The 22880-nt window shown below is 42.7% G+C and overlaps 1 protein-coding gene across 6 annotated transcripts in view; it reads right to left on the reverse strand.

Annotated features, from left to right (window-relative positions):
- Positions 1–20351, reverse strand: part of BEND2 (BEN domain containing 2) — a 36918-nt gene extending 16567 nt beyond the window's left edge. For 2 of the 6 annotated variants that reach the window (XM_075175399.1, XM_075175437.1), the window contains exons 1-6: positions 20201–20350; positions 13149–13295; positions 7610–7770; positions 6296–6367; positions 6027–6116; positions 1074–1178 (exon numbers count right to left, since the gene is read on the reverse strand). In XM_075175399.1, coding sequence (XP_075031500.1) covers positions 1074–1178; positions 6027–6116; positions 6296–6367; positions 7610–7770; positions 13149–13295; positions 20201–20213 — 588 coding nt within the window. In that variant the 5' untranslated portion in view covers positions 20214–20350. Of the gene's footprint in view, positions 1–1073; positions 1179–6026; positions 6117–6295; positions 6368–7609; positions 7771–13148; positions 13296–16889; positions 17079–17636; positions 17884–19288; positions 19945–20200 lie in introns of those variants that run through there. The other 4 variants (XR_012677552.1, XM_075175423.1, XM_075175407.1 and 1 more) reach the window with 4 other exon arrangements.
- Positions 20352–22880: the final 2529 nt, after the last annotated feature.

Below are 22880 nucleotides of genomic sequence, written 5' to 3' on the forward strand. Positions count from 1 at the left end.
TAAATGCCTTCAAAAAAAAAAGAAGAGGAGTACAGGTCACTTTTAATCTGACATTAAAGCTGCTGCCATCCCACATGATCAGAGGGGAGGGTAAGAGCACAGAGGTCATAGGGTCCAAGCGTACCTGAAAAGAGCAGTTTGTTCCCTGAATCTCCTATTTTTGGATCCGTGGGCCGTACAAGCTTGGAGTTGTCAACAAAAACGCATTCCTAATTAAAACCTAGTATCCTACTGATAACTGACATGCATGAGAATGTCATCGCTTTTACCCACCCTTAAAGCAAATGGCCTTACTGATGTCTTGACATCTCCTGACAGCAGGATCACCTCTGCCACATTAAAAGCTTTGCAGTATTGTTGACAAAGAAAGGTCAGTATGGATTTTATGACCTCCTTCAAAAATCATCTGTTATGTTTTCCTTTTAAAGAGCATTGTTACAAGTACTAATATCCTGTCTCCTTAGTTAACAGTGGATTGAACATACAGGAACAAAATGGATAGTGTGTACTCAATATCAAACCTACTTAAAAATTTTGAAAAAAGGTGTTTTATTAAAAAAAAATACAATTCTATACCATAATGGATATAGACATACTTTTGAGATCTAAAAATCAGTTATGACGACACACTGATGAGATCTAAAAATCAGTTAGTTAATTGAACCAGCCTGTGTGAGTGATGCATAAACTCTCTTCTAACTGCAGAAACCAATGAGACAGTACACCACATCTCATAAAGCGGCAACACCAATATACCCAAGTTTAAGATGTAACCTACACAATTCATTTCTGTTCATTCCAATACAAATAGAATTTTACAGCATCTGTCACAGTATCCTGAATTTGATGGGGGCCACTGGCCATTCTGTGACCACTGGTCAATAACAACACAGCAGACTGAAGCTGGAGTATAGTAAGAAATCTAGAATAATTTAATTGAAATGGATTTTAAGTCTACTACTTTGCTACTAATTTTAATCTTGGTGAAAGGAGAGGATTTTTTTTTTTAAATAAGCATCAGCAAAGTGAGAGAATTAAAGGAAGAATAAATGTCTTATGTCTTTAATACTCACAGGTTTGAGCAACAGTGGCTTTACTCGAGTATGCTGCATTTCTGAGACCCTCCGATGAAGCAGATCAAATTTTTTATCCAATTTCTGAATGGCATCATACATGGCCTGACAACAAATGTAAGAGTGAAAACAGTATTGTATCACAAGAACCCAATTTAAATCTGAAGAAATCAAGAAAGTTCAATTAAGGGCAAAACTCCCTCCCTAAAACTGGGTAAGATCTGTAGATAATAGATACGTTCTGTAAGCATATTAAAGATCAACTTGGATACAAAATACAAATAACAATGGTAAATATCACAGTAAAAAGAATTCTCAGAGAAGCTTACTCTTGCAACTTTAATATGGCTGGCACTTAAAGGTTGTTCTTCCTGCTTCCAGCAGATGTTTTATTTTTACCTATGTGGTCCATTTTGTTTTACGTTGAAAAGCTACTGACAAGCTCTAAGGTAAGTTAGGTATTATGATACGCTACTTTAAGTCATAATAGTTTCCAAGTACACAGGTAAAAGGCTTATAGGCAGCCTTTGAAATATTGATTTCCATATCACCAATGGGAAATATATTTAGAAAAATACTATCTGTAAAGTAAAAGTCCCAACTGGAATTGAATGTGGCCAGGGATGTCAAAAACAACAAGAAGGGCTTCTGTAAGTACATCGGTGACAAAAGGAAGGCTAGGGAAAATGTGGGCCCACTGCTGATTGAGACGGGGGACCTGGTGACATAGGACACGGAAAAGGCTGAGGCACTTTTCAACTGCTTTGCCTCAGCCTTTACTAGCAAGACTGGCCTTCAGGAATCCCAGCTCCCAGAGACCAGGGGCAAAGGCTGGAGCAACAAATACACACAGGGTGGAAGAGGATCTGGACAGGGAATACGTAAGCAAACTAGACATACGTTAAGTCCAAGGTGCGCCCACAAGTGCTGAGGGAGCTGGCAGATGACATTGCAAGGCCACTCTTGATAACCTTTGATTGATCAAGGGGAATGGGAGAAGTGCCCAAAGATTGGATGAAAGCAGATGTCACTCCTATCTTGAAGAAGGGCAAGGAGAAGGACCCAGGGAACTACAGGCCAGTCAGCCTCACCTCCATCCCTGGGAAGGTGACAGAGCAGCTATCCTGGAAACCATTTCCAGGCACACGAATGACAAGAATACCACCAGGAGTAGTCACAGCATGGCTTCACCAAGGGGAAGTCACGGTTGACCAACTTGATAAACTTCTACGATGAAATGACTAGCCTGGTAGATGAGAGTAGAGCAGTGGATTTGAGGAAGGCCTTCAACATTGTCTCCCAGAAGATCCTCACAGACAAGTTGCTGATATAGAGGTTGGATGAGCAGACAGTGAGGTGGATTGGAAACTGAACGAATAGCTGGGCCCAGAGGATGATGATCAGCCACACAAAGTCTAGATTAAGGCCAGCAACTAGCAGAGTACCCCAAGGGTCAATACTGGGTCCAATCCTGTTTAACATCTTCATTAATGATCTGGATGATGGGCAGAGCGTACCCTCAGCAAGTTTGCAGATGACACCAGACTGGCAGGAGTGGCTGATACACCAGAGGGTCATGCTGCCATCCAGAGGGACGTCAACAGGTGGGAGAAACGGGTGGAGAGGAACCTCATGAAGTTCAACAAGAAGTGCAAAGTCCTGCACCTGTGGAACAACCCCAGCCACCAGTACAAGCTGTAAAGCAGCTTGGCAGAAAAGGACCTGGGATCTCTTAGTGGTTACTAAGTTGAATGTGAGCCAGCAATGTGCCCTTGCCGCAAAGGTGGCTAACGGTACCCTGGGCTGCATTAGGCAAAGCATTGCCAGCAGGCCGAGGGAGGTGATCCTTCCCCTCTTCCCAGCACTGGTGAGGCCACGCCTGGAGTGCTGGGTCCAGCTCTGGGCTCCCCAGTACAAAAGAGACAATGGACATACTAGAGAGAGCCCAACAAAGGGCCATGAAGGTGATGAAGGGACAGAAGCATCTCTCCTATGAGGAAAGGCTGAGGGAACTGGGACTGTTCAGTCTGGACAAGAGAAAGCTCAGAGCCGGATCTCATCAATGCATACAAATACCTGAAGGGAGGTGGCAAAGAGGATGGAGCCAGGCTCTTTGCAGAGGTGTCCACTGGCAGGACCAGAGGCAATGGGCACAAACTGAAACACAGGAGGTTCCCTCTGAACATCAGGAAACACTTTTTCACTGTGACTGAGCAAAGGGTGACTAAGCACTGGCACAGGTTGCCCAAGAAGGCTGTGGAGACTCTTGTCTTGGGTATATTCAAAAGCCATCAGGACATGGTCCTGGGCAACTAGTTCTAGGTGGCCCTGCTTGAGTATGGAGATTGGACAAGATGACCTCCAGAGGTCCCTTCCAACCTCAACCATGGAATCATAGAATCATAGAATCATTAAGGTTGGAAAAGACCTCTAAGATCATCGAGTCCAACCGTCAACCCAACACCACCATACCCACTACACCATGTCCCTAAGCACCACATCTACACGTCTTTTAAATACTTCCAGGGTTGGTGACTCAACCACTTCCCTGGGCAGCCTGTGCCAAGGCCTGACCACTCTTTCAGTAAAGAAATTTTTCCTAATGCCCAATCTAAACCTCCCCTGGCACAACTTGAGGCCAACCCCTCTCGTCCTATCGCTGGTTACTTGGCAGAAGAGACCAACACCCACCTCACTACAACCTCCTTTCAGGTAGTTGTAGAGCGCGATGAGGTCTCCCCTCAGCCTCCTCTTCTCCATACTAAACAGTCCCAGTTCCCTCAGCCGCTCCTCATAAGACTTGTGCTCCAGGCCCTTCACCAGCGTCGTTGCCCTTCTCTGGACACGCTCCAGCACCTCCATGTCCTTCTTGTGGTGAGGGGCCCAAAACTGAACACAGTATTCGAGGTGCGGCCTCACCAGTGCCGAGTACAGGGGCACGATCACTTCCCTACTCCTGCTGGCCACACGATTTCTGATACAGGCCAGGATGCCGTTGGCCTTCTTGGCCACCTGGGCACACTGCCGGCTCACGTTCAGCCGGCTGTCAACCAGCACCCCCAAGTCCTTTTCCTCTGGGCAGCTTTCCAGCCACTCTTCCCCAAGCCTGTAGTGTTGCATGGGGTTGTTGTGGCCGAAGTGCAGGACCCGGCACTTGGCCTTGTTGAACCTCATACAGTTGGCCTCAGCCCATCGATCCAGCCTGTCCAGGTCCCTCTGCAGAGCCTTCCTACCCTCGAGCAGATCAACACTCCCGCCCAACTTGATGTCGTCTGCAAACTTACTGAGGGAGCACTCGATCCTGTGATTCTGTGAAAATGAGATGTAAATGATGTATGGAGAAATCAGTTCAGCCATGCTTTTCAGAACAAACGTGACATTGAAATCAAGTGCATCCACATTTTTAGTAATCACAGTGTGAAAGATAAAGAATTTGAAAAAAACTACTTATTTTATTGAAAGTATCTGATCTTTAGTCAATCACCAAGGTCAAGTTTTCTTTCAGATTTTAAAAATTCATTCCTTACTAAAGCAATCAGGTACAAACACTTAAAAAGTATTATTGTAAAGGCCCAAATTTTCAGACATAAAAGCCAGATAAATCAAAGCCAAGTCCACCCGTTATTACTATAAGTTACTGTGCGATATAGAAAGTTCCTTCTTCAGTGATTCCAGGATTTAACAACTCAAACATGATGCTTATACAGCAATTTAGACATACACTTTGGGCCATAACAGTATAAAGGAATTAGATAACAGAATATTAATCTAGTACTGAAAGGACACTGCCAATTTGAAAACACGTATCAGGCACATGTCATCAGCTATTACTGCAAAAAACACACAAGGACATTATAACTATATGAGTCACAAAGAGGAAACGTGTCTTCAACTAACTAAAGCAATTTCTTTTGTTGATCTACAGCATAACTAGACAGAGAAATTTTTAAAAATACATATGGCTATGAAAAAAAAAGGCTAGATAGATTTGTAGTAGATAGAATTTAAAATTATTTTCAGTTTTATCAAAACCAACAGTTAGGTTTCAATATGATAGCTATCTTTTCAAAAAATTAAATACCCTTATACAAAAGAATCTATAAATCTTCCCAAAATTTAGAAATATCTCAAGGAAGCACTAAAAAACCTTAAATCAGTGTTGACAGTACAGGCATTATTAAAAGGCTTCATGTAGCCCTAGGGCAGATTTATTGGGAGGAGGGGATAACAGTGGGGTGAAGGAGATGGCTAGTAGGCAGCAAAAGAGGCCACAGCTTCTTAGCCCTACTTGCTACAGCACACATTCCCAGACTAGCAGCAAGAACGTTAGTCGCACAATCTTAGTCAATGTTCTTCCACAGCATTGCTGAATATACGCTTAAGGAGACTTACAAGACATTAATACTTGGCTACAAGCCACTCACAAATTATCCTCCCTGAAGCATGGCCTGAATGTCTTTCACTCTATAGAGTACTCCAGAATCACATAAGTGCTCACCTGAATAAATATGGGATGCTTTTAATTTTCAGTGCAGTGATTTTCAATCTTGCCAGCTACTTCTTCAGAAGTCAAAAGCAAAGAATTCACCAAAACAACACTACCAGGATTTTGGCACACTTTTGGCAAGCCTCATGTACTTTCAAAAGCTTGGTATGTATGACAGTCAGATCTTTCCCATTACTGTGAAGTCCCTCCCAATAAATCACTAGACTTTACATTTTGTATTAAAGCTTAATATCTGAAAAGTATTCTTGCCAGCTATGGTGTGAAAAGTTCAGAAAACATGAAGAAGTAGATTATTTTTTCATTGAAAATATTGAAGTTGTGGGCAACTAACAAATGAACAACCAGAAAGGATGAAGTCATATGTTATCAAATATACAATGCAAATCTTTCCAAAATTTAACTAAAATTGTTTAAATGCCATTTCAGAGATAAAGAAAAAAAAATACCTGGCAATAACTGAGGACCTCCATAAGAGTTTTCTGCTGATCTCCAGCGTAGGAAGCTTCAGTGTAGGAAGCTTCAGATACAACACTTCCCTTTTTCATTAAAATAATAAAAAAAGAGTGTAAGCTAGTAATATACACATAGTCTTAAGATATCACATTAAGTCAATAAATCCCAACTTCAAACCTCACGTGTTATTTTAGTCTACCCCAAAACATGCATCCCCAAAGCAGCTTTTCAAAGTCAGTCAAACAACAGAAAATTAACTTACACATTCATAGTCTGGTTCATACTCATAAATGACACCATCATTATCTTCATATTCTCCTTCCCTGGTTCTCATCTGGGAAATAACATGAAGAACTTTTAATGTTTTTAATAATGAAAGAATCCAAAATATAAAGTACAGAGAGAATCTGCTAGGAATCCAACTTGGACTCTTTCAGTTGTAGCTATATTCCCTCCCCTGGCTACAAAAGGGCCCAAGAAAGCTTAACACAGTCTAACTAAGGTGACTTAACACAGTCATCTCATTTATGTGCCCGTGGTTAGGTCATATGAATACTCACCTCACTTCTGTTTTAAGAGTATCTTATTCTGGTTTAACATAAACTTCTTGCAAATTTATATAATAATATATATTTTTATTTGATTATTCTAAGGCCAGAACTTTCTCATCTAATTATATATGTACTATATAGCCAGGCTTATGTAATGATGAGACTCCATGTAGATTTTTACACTAATTCAAATAAATAAATTTGGAAAAAAAAAAGTATACTTATTTCAATGGGTATAACTCTGCACGCAGAAGCTGTAAAAATGTCTAAAAGACATAATTTTCTTACTGCTTGAAAACTGCTTTTAGACAGGAATCAACAGTGCCACCACCTGGACAATTCTGACATTTTTCTTTTACTGGATGGGAGCAGCTCCTGTCCACCCAAATATCACGGATTTCCTAAGTCTTGTTGTTGTTGTTTAGTTGTTGGTTTGGTTTTTTTTGGTTGTTGTTTTTGTTTTGTTTTTTCTTTTTTTTAAGTTAAGTCATATTTAATCAGGTCTTATTTTAAAAAAGGAAGCTTGGGGGCGCGGGGGGTGTTGTTTTTGTTTGTTTTACAACAGGCATAATTAAACAGAGTGGAACTGCTTTTATAGCATTAAAGACACCCCAACTGTTGGAATTTAAGAATTAAATATGGTGACATGAATTAAGCTTCAGACTGCCTCAATTTAAAAATATATGTAGTCTGTCTTTGGAATCGTTCATGGAGGCAAATCCTTATTCAACATTAAGTTTCAACTCTTATTATCCTAAATTGCACAACGAGATTTTTACTGAAAAAAATAACGCATCTACATGGGAAATTAGTATAAGCACTAGCTGTTGTTATACACATGTACAGTATCCAGCACAACAAGGTTTTTCTCTTGGTAGAAGCTTCCATGCAGTACATGGATATCCTTCCCACACTTCTTCACTGGGATGTCATCAAATGAGCATACAAAAGTGAAGGAAAAATTATATTCCAAATAACCTTGAAACCGGCCTCAAAACAAAGGGCTACTGTTTGGCGAAACATACCACATTCTGTCCCACTAGAGTAGGGGCAAGTCGTTTTCTTTTATTATGCGAAAACACAAAATCCATTTTTTCAGGGCTGTGACCATTTCCTCTCTGCATACTTGCGGAATGGCTCATTTGTGATGCCACTCGTTCAGCTAGCACTGATAAGCCTTCACTTCCTGGAAGAGTGGAGGGAAAGCAAAGCACATCAGCAGGTTTCCCATTGCATTAAACCTTTTCACTACAAAACCCATGCACAGTCACCCATTTTTTCACTTTCAAACTACTTGGTTATTTGAAATTTGTTTATTAGCATATTATTAAACACTAATCCAATTTATTTAGATCTGAAATCATAAATTCAATTTAATATTCTTTCTTCCAAACTCTCTCCAGCCTCCATTTCATTTGTCTTGCTTTTTACTGTTGATTCTCTGTTCTCATTTCCATGTCTGATTGTACAAAGTCACAGAATTCAAAACCCCAACAAAACCAGTTAACTGAACTTCAGGCAATACACCCATAATGTAAAACACAGTTCCCATTTGTTTAGTTCTCAGCTGTCCCTTCCCCTACACTTACTCCCTGGGTCCCCCCCAGTTTTGTCACTGAAGCACTGTGCCACAGAAAAGATCTGTTCCAGGTATCTCCTCTGTTGAGCCAGTGTAGCTCAGGAACTACCAAACACGAACTATCCACAAGTGGTACACAAAATGCCTCCACCTCCTCACCCGTAGGCCTGGCACACAGTTAAAAAGCCATTACCACAGTTTACCATTGCTCCGTCCTAATTCTTTTGAAGCCCACACGATTGCCAGACCTACCTTTTGAAGAAAGTTAAAGAATTTTCCTAGTTAAGAGAAAAGGCATATCTCTACTGCCAAATACTGCCTATCCATCATTTACAGGTTTCTACCTCAAACTTTCAGAAAAGGGCTATGGCAGCTCTTTTAAAAAGAAATAGAACCACTCTTATGAGGGGAAGAAGGAAATAAAAAAAGTAACTATTTCCCCTTGCGTTCTGTATATTTTAGCTATAGGCAGGCCAAGCACTACATAGATAACACGATATAGATATAGATAACAGAAGATATTAAAAGACAAGTAAAGCTTTAGAAGCTAAACAAGACCTTGGAAGTCTTCCAAGAAATAAAGAGAAAAACTTAACTGGCATAAAAAGTCAACACCAAGTCTCCACTATACTATCTGCTGTGAAGGAGCCTTTTGGAGCTTAGGCCAAGCTGAAAAGGTGTGGTGGGGAAGTTTTGTGGGTACTTACAGTAAGTTCCTCCCAAGTAAAAGGGGCTGCATGAGATAAGTTACAAGGGGCTGCATGAGATAAGTTACAAAGTTACTACTTTTGCAAAATAATGGAACTAATTTCATGGCCTAAACGAATCCAATGGGACAGGGTCAAGCTAAGAGAAATACTGAAAAGCAAAGACAACCGCTTTTCTTTTATGCGCTAGAAAAGGAAGGGCCAGGGGCAGGACAGAAAATAGTAATATATTCAGTATTATAAGCTAGGAAAAAAAAAGATTTCTTTGCATTAAGAGCCCAGACAAATGTTGTAGCAGAGCTGACAGATGCTACCTAGGCAAGATCTGTGATAGATTTAGATTAGTGTGGTTAACATCATTCTGAAATCACAATTAATAACTGAGTAATAAAAATACATACGCAATTACTTAATATTTGTTCTCTTAGGTGATGATTAAAACCTACCTACCCTCCCACCCAGCTCCAGAGTTTGCTTCCTTTCCAAGATCACCTCATCCCTCTGTCCCCACCACACAGACCAAGCTGGCACTCATCTCCTAGCACTAAGCACCCCCAGAACTGGGAGCCTGGGAGATGGCAGCACTCTGTGGGACGAACACCAGTACAGGCAAGAGGACATGTTGAAAGTAGAAGGGGAGCAGGGCAGCAGGATTAACACACTCACACAATGTAGTCCCTCAAACTTCAGAGACTTTCTGCAGCCAAACCACAATGCTGCTTCACCTGGAGAAACATTAGGTCCCTGGTTTAATTACATTTTAAACATATTACGATTATGTTAAACTAATTGTCTTTCTGATTAGCTTCCTAAATTTAGATTTAGGCACAAATATGATGACCTGAAAAAAGTGCCAGCAAACGTGATACTGAGTTTGTGGGCATAAATGGATAAGTAAAAAGCATAATAGAAGTATTCTGCAGCAGGCAGGGAGAAATAAAGTCCTAGATCTGTATCTTAGTGATGTTGAGCTTGCTCTGCCAGTTAAGTATCCATAGGCAAGAAGATGAGACAAAAGTAAAAGAAACTAGTTTGGACAGACAGCACCAGATCTGAAGAAAAGGCGCTGCTCTACAAGATACTAGCATAAGATGGTGGTTGAATAAAAACAATCAGAGAGAATTTCAGTTCAAAGAGTTATATTCAGTTATATACAAGATAAACTTATGTCATCTTTTGGTCATACATCTCACTATACTCAATTTTAACTAGACAATACCTAATGCTAACAATCTACAGCAACAGAATCTGTAAGCCCAAAGATGACAAAACCATCTTTTACCTTTTAAAAAACGATCATACCCACTCATCATGATTCCTTTGTTGATAATGAAATAATTACTTATGTCCTGAAACCAAGGTCATCAACTGTCTATGACAGTTTCTTGGGCAGGAATTTTTTTTTTTTTAAAAATAACAGAGACAAAACCCAAAGTAAACCATCCAAACCATCCTCCTCCCCCAAATATAGGGGGACATAGTGTACAAAAAATTACAGTACACTGTACTGTCAACTAGAAGAACTAAAAGATTAAAGGTTCTCAGAAGCACCTAACAACACTAGGAAACAGAGACGTAACTTGACTCTGCTGAAGAGAAATACTGATGAGATTCTCTATAAAGTCAACTGGTCGAATTAAAAAAAAAAAAAACCAAAACAACTAGTAAGAGCCATCACTTAGTTACAGTCATTTTCCTTGCTAACTTGGTAATACTGCTACTGGAATTACTAAATGCTCATAACAGCTATGATTAATTTTTGTCTGGGCCAATGGAGAATTGAGTAAGATTTCTAAGAGACTTTGATCTTGCATGTTAAAATAAACACAATGAATTAAAGACAATCACCAAAGGCTCCTTACAGCTAATAATTTATCACCTTAAGCAACCATCTTACTGTCATTGCACATCAGTATCCCCAGTGCTCCACTAAATTACACTGGACAGTTTATCTAAAAACCTCATTTTTTGGGTTAGGTTCTTCCATAACATCTATTTTCCAAATTGCTTGCTAATTCATTCCTAGGTATACTTACTTTATAAGTAAGTAAATGTGGAGAAGAATTCTGGAATCGGGAGTTTTGACCAAGATAAGATAGGACTTCGGCCTCTGTGCTGAGAACTAGCAGATGCGCACATACGCCTGAGATAAGACCTGAACACCTGGCTTAGTTGTCTCCTCTGTAAGGCCAAAGAAGAACTGAATAAAGCAGAAGAGGTGGCCTAATGAGCACCAGCTGATTCAAGAGCCAAAACAGGTGAAGGGAATTGTGAGCAGACATGTGATCACTGCCGGAAGGAAGAGAGACTGTTTTTCTTAGTATATAAGGGAGACGAATGGGGTGAGAGAGATGGTGGGGCTCCCCTGTTATGATAAAGGCTGTGCATGTATCCACAATTGGTGCCTGAACAGGGACTGAAAGAAGAAAACTTGAAGAAAGAAGGTCTTGAAGAAAGGAAATAGAAATATCCGGTGGCGAGTCCCGCTGAACTGCAAAAGCTGTTGAAAAGAAACAGGAAAAAAGCCGGTGAAAGGAAACGGGACAAAAGCTGTTGAAAGGAAAGAGGATAGCAATGTCGTGTAATTGTCTCTGCAGGACAGAGGTGAGCAACCGCGGGGAAGTTATACGAACTTCATACATTAGTCATGGGGCAGTCGGCATCTCAGTCACAGAAGCTTCTGAGAACATTGTCCTTGGTTGCTTTCTGAGGAAACCATAGGGTGTTATGATTTAGCCCTATGGCAAAAGGTGGGAGAAGAACTGCAGACGAGGAAAACTTTACAATTAGAAGTTCCAGAAGGAATATTGTTTACCTAGCAAATTGTGTATACAGCTCTGCAGAAGCTGCGTCCTGCAGAGCAGGTGTTGTAAAATGTGACTGATTCAGCAATACTGGAGGGAAATCAAAAGATAAGAAAGATTCATTTGAACTTGCGCCAACGGTGGATGAAATTTTACAGTGACAGAGACTAAGACACTTTTTTGGTCTTCCATTGTGAAACCAGCACCATTTGTGTCATCCCCACCCCGCCCCCCCCCGAAGGCGTCTGTGGGGATGGATAAATCAGATCTGAGTTAAACTTCATGAAGAATAATCCAAAATAAAACAGGAAAATGCAAAAAAAAAAAAGTAATAAAAAAAAGGGGAATGTAATGCCTCTCCAGGCAACACCTGTAATTTATTGACCTGGCAGAGCACTGGAGTATGCTCATTTACCATATGAGGTGATTAAGGTGGTGTATAAATTGATAAAGGAGTATGGGTTACAGGCTTCATTTACTATAAACTTATTGCAAGCAATAGGGGCATCATATACGATGACTCCTTTAGATCGGAAGCCTATATTACGCCTTGTTCTGTCAGCGGTGCAGTATTCTGTGTGGTTTTCTGAGTATTGTGAACTTGTTCTTGTGAATGTAATGGACAATTTGGACAATCTGCAACTACCCCATGGGCAAGATGAAATGTTAGGTGAAGGGAATTGGGTGTCACCTGCTGCACGAGCTGCCTTGCCTTGTGAAGTGCTTACACAGGTGGCTGATTTGGTTATCGATTACAAACTGCCATACAATGTCAAATAGAGTCTTCTGAAGCTGCTGAATTGTTGCTTTTTTCAGCTTGCAATTGAGAATGCTACAAAATCATAAACAAAAAAGGGGGAGATGTGGAGAAGAATTCTGGAATTGGGAGTTTTGGCCAAGATAAGATTTCGGCTTGTGTGCTGAGAACTAGCAGATGTGCACATACACCTGAGATAAGACCTGAACACCTGGCTTAGTTGTCTCCTCTGTAAGGCCAAAGAAGAATTGAATAAAGCAGAAGAGGTGGCCTAATGAGCACCAGCTGATTCAAGAGCTGAAACAGATGAAGGGAATTGTGAGCAGATATGCAATCATTGCCAGAAGGAAGAGAGACTGTTTTTCTTAGTATATAAGGGAGATGAATCAGGTGAGAGAGGGGAGGCAATGGGGAGAGAGAGATGGTAGGGCTGCCCTGTTATGATAAAGGCTGTGCATATATCCACAAGTAAAAAACTGTCTTTTTAAAACATAATATTTCAGTGCGTTCACTATTAATAAAGACCTCTAAAGTAATAACTAAAAAGGTCCCCCTTTTTAAATGCATAGCCAAGCAATGTCTATGAAGTAGCTTTCTAATAAAATATGTTTTAAAGATATGGGTAATACAGAAAGCGTTCAAGACAGCAGCACTGAACATACAGCATTAAAACTAGCCATTAACTGTTAGATCACAATAAAAATGAACAGTAATTACCATAGGCAAGTTGAGCCACATGGTGAACACCACTGTTTACTTCAGAGTTTTGTTCCATTGACATGCAGCTTTGTGTGGACCGTCCATTTTCTCCATGGTCAATAATCACTGCTTCAACATCATCCTCAACATTCACAGATACATAATCTATTAGCATATGCAGAAAGAGAAACAGGTAAGACTAGACACCATCCTGCGTATCAGATAACACCTGTAGTGCTTGTATCACATCTAGCATTACCTGAATTGTATCACAGGCTAATTTAAAACCAGTTTCACTTTAGCATCTAAATGTGAAGTCACTTTTAAACACAGGCATTGAGGTTTTAACATGCACTAGAAGGAAAGCAGCTTATTATTGCTTAGTTGGCAGGATTCCTGAAACTATTCAGTACCCAACTCTTCTACAGTGTCCAGCTTCAACAGGAACAGCTATAAGCCAGTAACAAGCACTTCCAAGACATTCAAGCATAAGACATATTAATTTGGTTTTGAAATTTTACTTCTATAAATAAGAAATGCTTAATACACTTGAAACAAATCAGTCTACAAATCCTAACTGCATATTTGGTATTCAGATCAAAGCAAACATTGGCTCCCAATGAGATGCTGTGCAGAAACACTGAATGGCAAATCTCCAGTACCAAATTTATTCCAATTAAACATACCACAACAAGAAAAAACGCCCTGGTTTCGGAATAACTGTATTATAGCTAATCTGGTGTTTTTGGGGAGGTAAGGGAGGGTCTTGATGAAACAAATTAATGGAAGGCATCATACCATTAACCACTGAAGTTAGGAAATAAAACTTAAATTCAGCCAGCACATATGCATAATGACACACTGACTATATGAACACATTACTTTCCACAGGATCTCTACCCTGTTCAGTGCACAGGATGGACTGAGCTTCAGGAATTCCACAGGATCTCTACCCTGTTCAGTGCACAGGATGGACTGAGCTTCAGGAATGAATCAGGGCTGTATGAGTGTAACAGTGGTCTGGTTCTTTACTCTTATACAAACAATTAACAGCAAATCCTGCTCTCTTCCCTCTGTTCCAATTTCTTAAGAAACCAGAAGGTGGGAAAGAAGCTGAACCCCACTGGTCATAAAGTTTTCCCTCTGGCCAGTACTCCTACCTAATCCAGAAGAAACAATACAGCAGGGTTTGGATTTGGCTGTCATCAGATTAGGAAAGACTTCACCGAACTGAGGGTCTGTTCAGAAACACCGATCCATTGCCATGCAGTCATGTTTATAGCAGTAAATGAAGCCAAAAAGCTAGTTGGAGCATAGTTGCCCTGCAAAAAGGAGTTCAGCTGAGTGGACGTGAGCTGGGATATGCCGCTTGGGCTCAAAGTCAGAGAACAGTTCTTGGCCAGTTTTAATTCGGGGTATAGAAGTACACAACAGGACTACTCATGAACTTAATTTAGGCGCAGCTTTTAGCAAAACACTTCAGTGATGTTCACTGACTGAAGTTCATCGCAGGCTAACATGAGTTATTTGTATGTGTTGAATTATTTAACTGCCTCACAGGCACAAATTTTTTTGTTGACAATCATTTAGTATTCTACCTACTTTGGGAGAGAGTTAATTGAGAGTCAGGAAAAGTGCATCTGCAACGAAGCAGAAGAGATGGGAACAGAATCCTCCCGGACAATTTCCCCACCCCGTATGCCAGGTCACTGTGTGGCCTGACAAATGCCCTACTTACAGCTAGGCCTCTGCTGCCCTGCAATCATCTTTCTATCCCTAACTAGAGGAAGCGACACAACTTGTACATTACCTGTGCAACCCTACAACACAGAATTTGCCCGTATATTGATAATCTTTGCCACAAATCTCATGCCTCACTTTGGCCCACAGGAAATAAGGCAGGCAAATCAAGCCTACCTGACCAGCAACTATGTCACTCAAATCTACAGCAGACAGAGCAATGGGTATAGAAGAGAGAAAATTCTGTGAAACCAGCACATAGCAAAGACAAAGCAGCTCTATCTGGACTAGAGGAAGGCCAGTATGATCAGAAGTCAGAAGAGTTTCTACAACTGGTTGATACTGAAAGCAAAGCTCGGTCTTCCATACCCTCCATCACCCTCCTTTAAATAAGTTTCAAAATCAGAATTTCAACAGCGCAGTGGACTCCGGGCAGAAAGTGTTTCCAAAGTCTGTAGCTACAGCAACTCACAGCTGGAGGATAAACATAAAGCAAACAGGAAAATACAGAAAGGGAAAACACCTAACTTCCAAAAAATATCTAATTAATTACAATATATGTCTACAGTGATGTAGAAGCAATGCAGCAACAAGCCGTAGTCTCTCAAAACTTTTAATGTCTAAGATGGTGGTCAGGATCCTCCTCATCCCCAGGGCTTTTAGCTTCCATCATCCATCGCTGAACATGGCTGCTCTCATATAAGGAAAGGAAATTACTCCCTCTTCAGAACGGCACTCTTGCATGGACAGTCAGGAAATTTTGAGATTAGAATACACGACCCATTTCCATGAAGGTTTATCAACGTGACTGGTCACTACAACAATATGGAAAGCTGCAAACAAGAAACGTAGACCCACCAGCTTTATACCAAGCACTTCTTCCTTTTCCTAATGTATTCTAGTTGCCCTGCCTCTAAAGTCAGTGGACAAATTTAAGTATCTGTGCTGTAGCTTGACTACATTCATCACCAAGAGAATGCCTGTGCTCAAAAATATTTTGTTTAGAAGACCTGTCAACAAATATTAGCTAGTTTAAAAAAAAAAAGGGGGGGAGGGGAGAAGTCGTTCTCATCTGACAGTCCTATACACGTCTTATTCAGGCAAGGGAAAACAACTCTTAATGTCACTACTGTAGTTGTTCTTACATGTGAGGACAACTTTGTTCATTCAAGTACAATCTTCACACCTTCAAAAACTTGTGACAAAAGGATTCCAGCTATTTACTCATAACCTTAAAGAAACTGCAACCTAGTCCTGTAAGCAATTCTAAATACTTCTGATGCTTCTTAAAAGTGCTAGTAATACAGAGTAATACGATATATATAGGACCAAACAATATGAAATACATATCTGCCTCTCTCAAGTAGAAACCACAAACTGCCAGATTCTGTGATTAATTTGTGTTCCTGAAAAAAAAAAAAAAAAAGAAGCCATCAAGATATTTTTCACTTGTGACTTGAATGAAGATGCAACTGCATTTCTTATGCCAAGTTAATAATTTCATTGCATTAATTAACTCCACTGCCACAAAATGTCATGACATAGATATTTACACATTTTCAGCAAGTCTTGAAGGGAAATTATAACTTTTAAAAGTGTGATTAAGAAAATATTTTAGGTTTATATATTTCAAATAAGGCTTTTACTGTGAAGTGAATTACACATTACAGTAAGACTTACTAAATAGGCTGGTTTATCCAATCATTGGAACAAGTTATCAGTTTAAGAGAATTCTGAACTTCAGTTTGAAAACTGAAGTGACAATCATCTAAAGTTAGAAAAAATCACCAAACTTATTTCCTTCTCAGACTCAATGCATGCTCTGGGTTATATGGTATAGACTATGACTTATTATTTTCAGTAAGGCAGTAGGATATGCTATAATATAAGGTAGAGGTTCATAAAAAAACACATTGTACAGAAAAATAGTTGTAGACAGAGCAGTGCTGTGAAATGCTCTGCTAATTAGAAAGCCAAGATTGGAGGTGCTCTTTTTAACTTAAAAGCTGCTTATTTTACCGTTTAGAATTCTTTCACCAGGAGCTCTTCCTTGCTTCTGCACAAAATCATCAGGTACCAGGTATTTGTAGAAAGTTAAAGGCACTTAAACTTGAGCCCAGCTTTCATTATTTACATGCAAAAATGTCCAACTGTGTGTCTAACCCTGCATCAGAAGTTACATTACTATATTAAGTTACAGCTTTTTATACAGCAAAGTAAAATCAAGCACCATAAAGAATTTATTTCCAATAACCAATAGAGAAATATATTTAAAAGTAATTATGACTTGAAAATTTTCTCTCTTCTTTGGAAACTCTGTCATTTGATCAACATACTCCAGCAACCACATGACTGCTTTTTACTACTGCTTGGTCACCTATCCCCAAATAGTATAGTAGTATAGGCTTAGGTGAAAAGAGCTGAAAACAGAAGAAAAATGTGAAACATAAGAACAAAAGACAAATAGAACCAAACTGCAACATAAAGAAAACTTGGCGGGGGGGGAAGGGGGAGGAGGACACGGATGGACCACCAAAATAATTTAGAGATGGAAAGATGTTGATATTAAACATCAAGAAATACTACAAACAAGCAAACAAAAAAACCCCACTAAACCAAACATGAACTCTTTCAAAGCCAGAGTTAAAAAGAAAAGACAAACACAAAAGCCCAAAAAACTCTGTAGCAACTACGAATTACATACCAAAGCAAACCAAGCAAAGCAACCCTACCCAAACAAATAAAAGATATAATTAAGGAACTTACCTGGGTTTAAACTAAGTCACAAAAGGAGAGCCAGCTAGCATTAACCTGGAGTACAACTAGATCTTGCTCTATTTATGGCCTGACACTTATGCTAACATACACAAAAAAAGGAACTAACACAAGGGAGAGCACAGGGAAACCAGTGTCACAATGCCTTTCAGGGGTAATACCATCCCACCCCAGCTTCAAGTAATCATTTGCATGTTAACTCCACCTCATTGCAGATATAACTAGAGTTTTAATTTCTGTGATAAGCGAAACTAAAAGCACAGAAATACAACCAGATCTGATGCATCAGCTGAAGTCTGAAGACAAGCTGACAAACCACTTTTCTTTCCCCAAGTACGTTACTAATTAAATACACCACATCAGCCAGTGGGATAAGGAAGGACTTGTACTGAGTCAGACATTACCTGATGAATGCTCTTGCTTATTGTCGAAACAGAAATGTAGGTAATCATAAAGTATGGAATGGTAAAGGGAGGCAGATGAGAGAGCCGAAAGCACCGCGTAGTACTAAATCCTACCGCAACCTCTACTACACAGTTCCTGGGGGCTGCTAGCAAAATCACCAAAACTACATCAAACTTTTCACAGAAATCCAGTGTTTTTTCTTCATTTTCTAAGAGTTCAGTTAGACACATCTCTGTATTTCTGCAACCATGATCTCAATACTCCCAGGTACAACAGCCATGGAAGCTATGTGTAAGACGAATTAGATTTTATAAAGATGCTTAAATACTGCACTAAGAAAAATTGGGTACCATCCACCTCAAGTTGCATCCTTGAATTTAGCATACTTCTGATAATTTTGTCCTTAATCTAGATAGGTTGTCACAGATCAGAAACACCAGAATACTCTACCAGAGATAAAATGCTTATCAACAGTCTCTGAACACTGAAACAGTAGTTAATTTAGAATGCTGTAGACAGAATTTGCATGACTGAAATTTGTAACAGATTAAGACAATGGGATCGTATATTAAGCAAATACAAACCAATTACTATGGTGAGAAGCAGATTTCCTGTGGCTTTAGGTCTCATATTTGGATTACTGAGATGCTAATAAGATCAAAACTCAAGGTAAAACAAGTCTCACAAAGAGGCCTCTAATAAGATTCGAACTCATACTGCACCTTTTGACTGAGGAATATTATTAATGGCCCATCTTTTCTATTGCTGAGGAATTTAGAACAGTCTTAGTATTTGTTAAGATTACTGAGTTATAGACAAAGCCAATCAGGAGACCAAAAAATTGACGACAAAGGAGAAGGAACAGACACCCAACACGTTACCCTGTATGTTTGCTCAATCAGGAGTGTATCAGGACAGCTGTGCTCCCGCCCTCCTACATCTCACCCCTTTACTTCATGCTGACACTTGTATAACTGCACAGTGAACCTGCCGAAGCCTAACCACACCAAAAATAATTTTATTTTTTAGCCAGAAAAGCTCCCTGAACCACAAAGTCACACTAGGAAATCTGAGCAAGAGACAACTGGAACCTCTTAAGAGGGTAGAGGTCTGTGACAGCTAAATGAGCTTAAACTGATGCGAGACTGTATAAATGTTACTCCTTGGAAGGGCAAGGTGAAGAACATAGCTGACAGAAATATACCTGTTTTGATTCTAAGTAGATGAAGCCCACATACCTCTAAGATACAGAAGTTGCGCTATGCATTATGTCTTCAAATGGAAACATCATTAGGTCAGGCATCTCACTTTAGGAGCATTACTCATCTCTGCTGGTACTCGGGTTTTGTATACGAGTAACGGCAGCACTCAGGGACCTGCCAGGGCCAAGACACGGCTGTTCCACAGCAAAGTCTCCCCAACGTTTTGCCACTACGCTCACCCACCATTTGAAGACTACGGAAAGCGAAAGCTTCCCCCACCACAAACCACGCAACTGCCGCTGTCACCCTCTGGCCCTACACCATGAGGTAATCAGGCTGTGGCGGGGCCACATTACTTCCGAGCAGCAACTTCCCCGAGAGAGTCCGGCTTCCAGCTCTACCGCGGCACAGCCACGCACGGTCGCCCCCCTGCCCTTGGCTTAGCTGCGGAAGGAGGGACGCTGCAGGGGCGCGCCGGCAGTTCGCGTCCCCGGGGAAAACCCGAGCGCCGCGGACAACGCGGGAGCCCGCCGGGGCACGTACGCCCGGCCCCGAGCGGGAAGAGCGGCACCTTCCACCCGCCCGCGCGGACCCTCAGCCCCTCCCGTCCGCCCGCCGGTTCCGCGCCGCGCGCGGAAACCGCTAAGGCTGCCGGCCCCGCCACCCCCACCCCGCGCGGCACCTCCGACCGCGCGCCCTCCGCGCCTCGAGCCCCCACCGCCACTGATGCGGCGGCGACGGGCAGTAGCGAAAGCCAATGGTGGCGGCTCGCCGCGCCGGGACCGGCCAATAGCGGCGCGAGCGGTGGGCGTGGCTTGGCCGGCTCGGCAGAGAGCGTTGGAGCTGTTGCGAACGATGAGGGAGCGTTCTCTGCGCTCCGGCGGCTCTCCGCATCCCGTCTCCCCTCCCCCGGGGGAATGGCGGGGCGGAGGCGGCCGGGAGCCTTACCCTCGGCGGACATGACTTGCTGGGGCGGCAGAGCGCGGGGTCCTTCTCGGGCGGGTAGGGCGGCGGAGCGAGCCGGGGCTCCGGCACAGGCAGGTGTGGCCGGAATGCGGCGTTGGAAACGGAAGCGGCTTCTCCGACGTGAGCAACAAACTGTTTTGAACCAGTGCGGCTGCGCGCTGAGCACGGGGGCGCGCCTGGCAAACGGGAGCCGGGGGGGCGGGGGCGGTGCTGCCCTCTCCCTCAAGCGCCCGCCCGCGACGCGGGCCGGAGGTGCGATGCCGGGCGCCGGCTCTCGTGTTACGGAAAGTGCCCCGGCTTTCTCTGTGCTCGTCTTGGTTCCGTGGCGCTGGCACGCTCCCTGCCAGCCGAGGCCTGGCCGAGAGCAGTGCGTTCGCTTTCATGCAGGCTTTCTCTGTCCCCAGGAGGATGGAGGGCTGCCGAGCTGCTCTCCGAGGCTCTGCGGGAGGGCAAAGCAGTGGGCAACTTCAGGTCCAGCCTCTGTGGTTCTCAAACTGCAGAACCTCTTGTACATGCCATCCACGGCCCTAGTTTCAGCACACAATAATGTCTGGTTATCTTTCCATACCATCAAATTCAGTTTTGGTTCTTCGCAAACCGCTTGTTGTAATGGGAGAAATCCGGTTACAGAGGGGTATTAACGGCTGCAAACTGTACAAAGTCAGGTATTAGAGCTCCAGTTCATACAGGAACACTATGGGCCTTTGGGAGGGACAAAATGTAGAAATTTCACCTTCACCTATCTATATTAACAATTTTGTGCTTTTTGCCCTACTGCTGCCTCCTTCATCTCTATACACCAACCCCCTTTTTTTTAATTCAGGATAGGGGATAGGGGTTCGGCAGGGCCAGGACACCCTGTCCAGGCATCCCCTCGGTGTGCTCACACTCCCCTCTGGAGGCACAGGGACAAGTCTGGGAGAATATGTTTGGGGAGGGATTGGAAAAAGATCCAGGATGGTGATGGGACTGGATCTGCTCATGGCCTGGGACAACGAAGTGCCCTATGATGGCCTGCAGGACCACAGCACAGCTCAGCAGCACCATGGAAATACTAAAGCAAGGCAACAGAAGAGCAATCCCTGCGGGTCCAACCAAGAGCCCTACCAGGAGGTGAAAGAGATGTCTGGGAAGTGCTGTGCAATGAGGGAGGATGGTGTGATTCTCTCTGGTTGTATCTTCTATTGCATAACCTAATATTCCCCACTAAGAGCTGGTCTGCACACCCAGAAAGGAGGAGGAGAGACAATGGCCAGTTGGGGAGGCCACAGGGGGAGCCCAGTTCACACCCTGTCCCAGGCCCATCCCAGGGGCCATCAGAGGCCCTTCTCCATGTGCCCAGAGGAACAAACACCTTGTCTGGGCCCCTCCCAGGGCTGCCCCATCAGAGTCTCCTGCCCAGCATCCAGACGTGAAACCCATCAAATGAGTCAACACTAGAGTGCCTTTCGGACTGAGAGGGGCTTGTTGCCTAGGGGTATGGGGCGCATTATGGGGGAAGAGCATTTCAGGATGGCACAGGACTTACCATCAGAAGTTTAGGGGAGGAACCGAAAGCAGGGAAAAGGATGGATTGAGGTGAATTGGGGAGGAACAAGTGTAGCATCACATTAAATTTCTTTCTAGCTCTTTGCTGGGATGCGAGTTCTCTGTTCTGTGCACACGTGTGTGTATGGCGGTCTGAGTGCAGCAGCGGGAGTCGGACCACATGTTGGAGGACCCCTGTGCCCGTGGTGCAGCAACTGGAGCGAGTGCAGGTGTGCAAGCGAGTGTGCGAGCACTAATGAAGGTCAAGCCGGACTGTCCAGCCCATAGGTGAAGTGGCCAGGGAGCCAGGGGTGTCTCTAAGGGTGAGGCCATGGGGGAGTTGGCCACTGGGGACCAGGGGAGTCCTGGCCAGCTGCTGGAGAGACCATAGGGTCTGGGAGGTCTCAGGGGGGTGAGGGGGGCATGTGTGTGTCTAAGGGCAAGACCAAAGGCTGGTGGTTACTGGGGGATCAGGGTGCCCTGGCCAACGCTGGGTCTGTGAGTGGCTCTGTGTCTCTAAGGATGCAGCCAGGGGGGGCTGGCTATTGGGGACCAGGGGAGTCCTGGCCAGCTCTGCGTGTTTGCGGGGGCAGAGGGCTGAGATGATCTGTGCCAGCAACTGCAGTGGGGCTGCAGCCTCAGGGACTCACATGTGCCAGCATCTGGGGATACTGGGATCCACGGCCAACTACTGGGCAGACTGAGTCAATGCTTCCGTTATCACTTTCTGATCTTTAGCAGGTTTTAAAAGCCTTTTCTCTCTTTGACATAGAGAAAAGGTGGAAGACCAGCATCTACAAGCCCCATCTTGAACCGGATCAGTGCAGTACATCCAGTTTCTTGCAAAAGTTTCTTCACCGAAACACATCAGAATTTTCTGATGCTTTCCAGTTAAAATACTGGGCTGAAAGAGCATTGAGTAAGCTAACAGTTTCCTATAAAGCTTGAGGTGATGGGAGAATGCCTGAGTCATAGGGAGCCCAGCCAACAATGTTGTTTTCAAAATCAGCTTTTATCTTTCCTTTATTTTTTTCTGCAGAAACAGAGGAACTTTTTTGTGATAGGGCAACATTTTGGATGGATGTAAGGAAGCAGTCCCTGAAAAGAATGATTTGGGAACAGGTAGGTCTTGGGA

This window comes from Calonectris borealis, chromosome 1 (assembly GCF_964195595.1).
Source record: "Calonectris borealis chromosome 1, bCalBor7.hap1.2, whole genome shotgun sequence".
In the NCBI taxonomy this organism is placed as follows: Eukaryota; Metazoa; Chordata; class Aves; order Procellariiformes; family Procellariidae; genus Calonectris; species Calonectris borealis.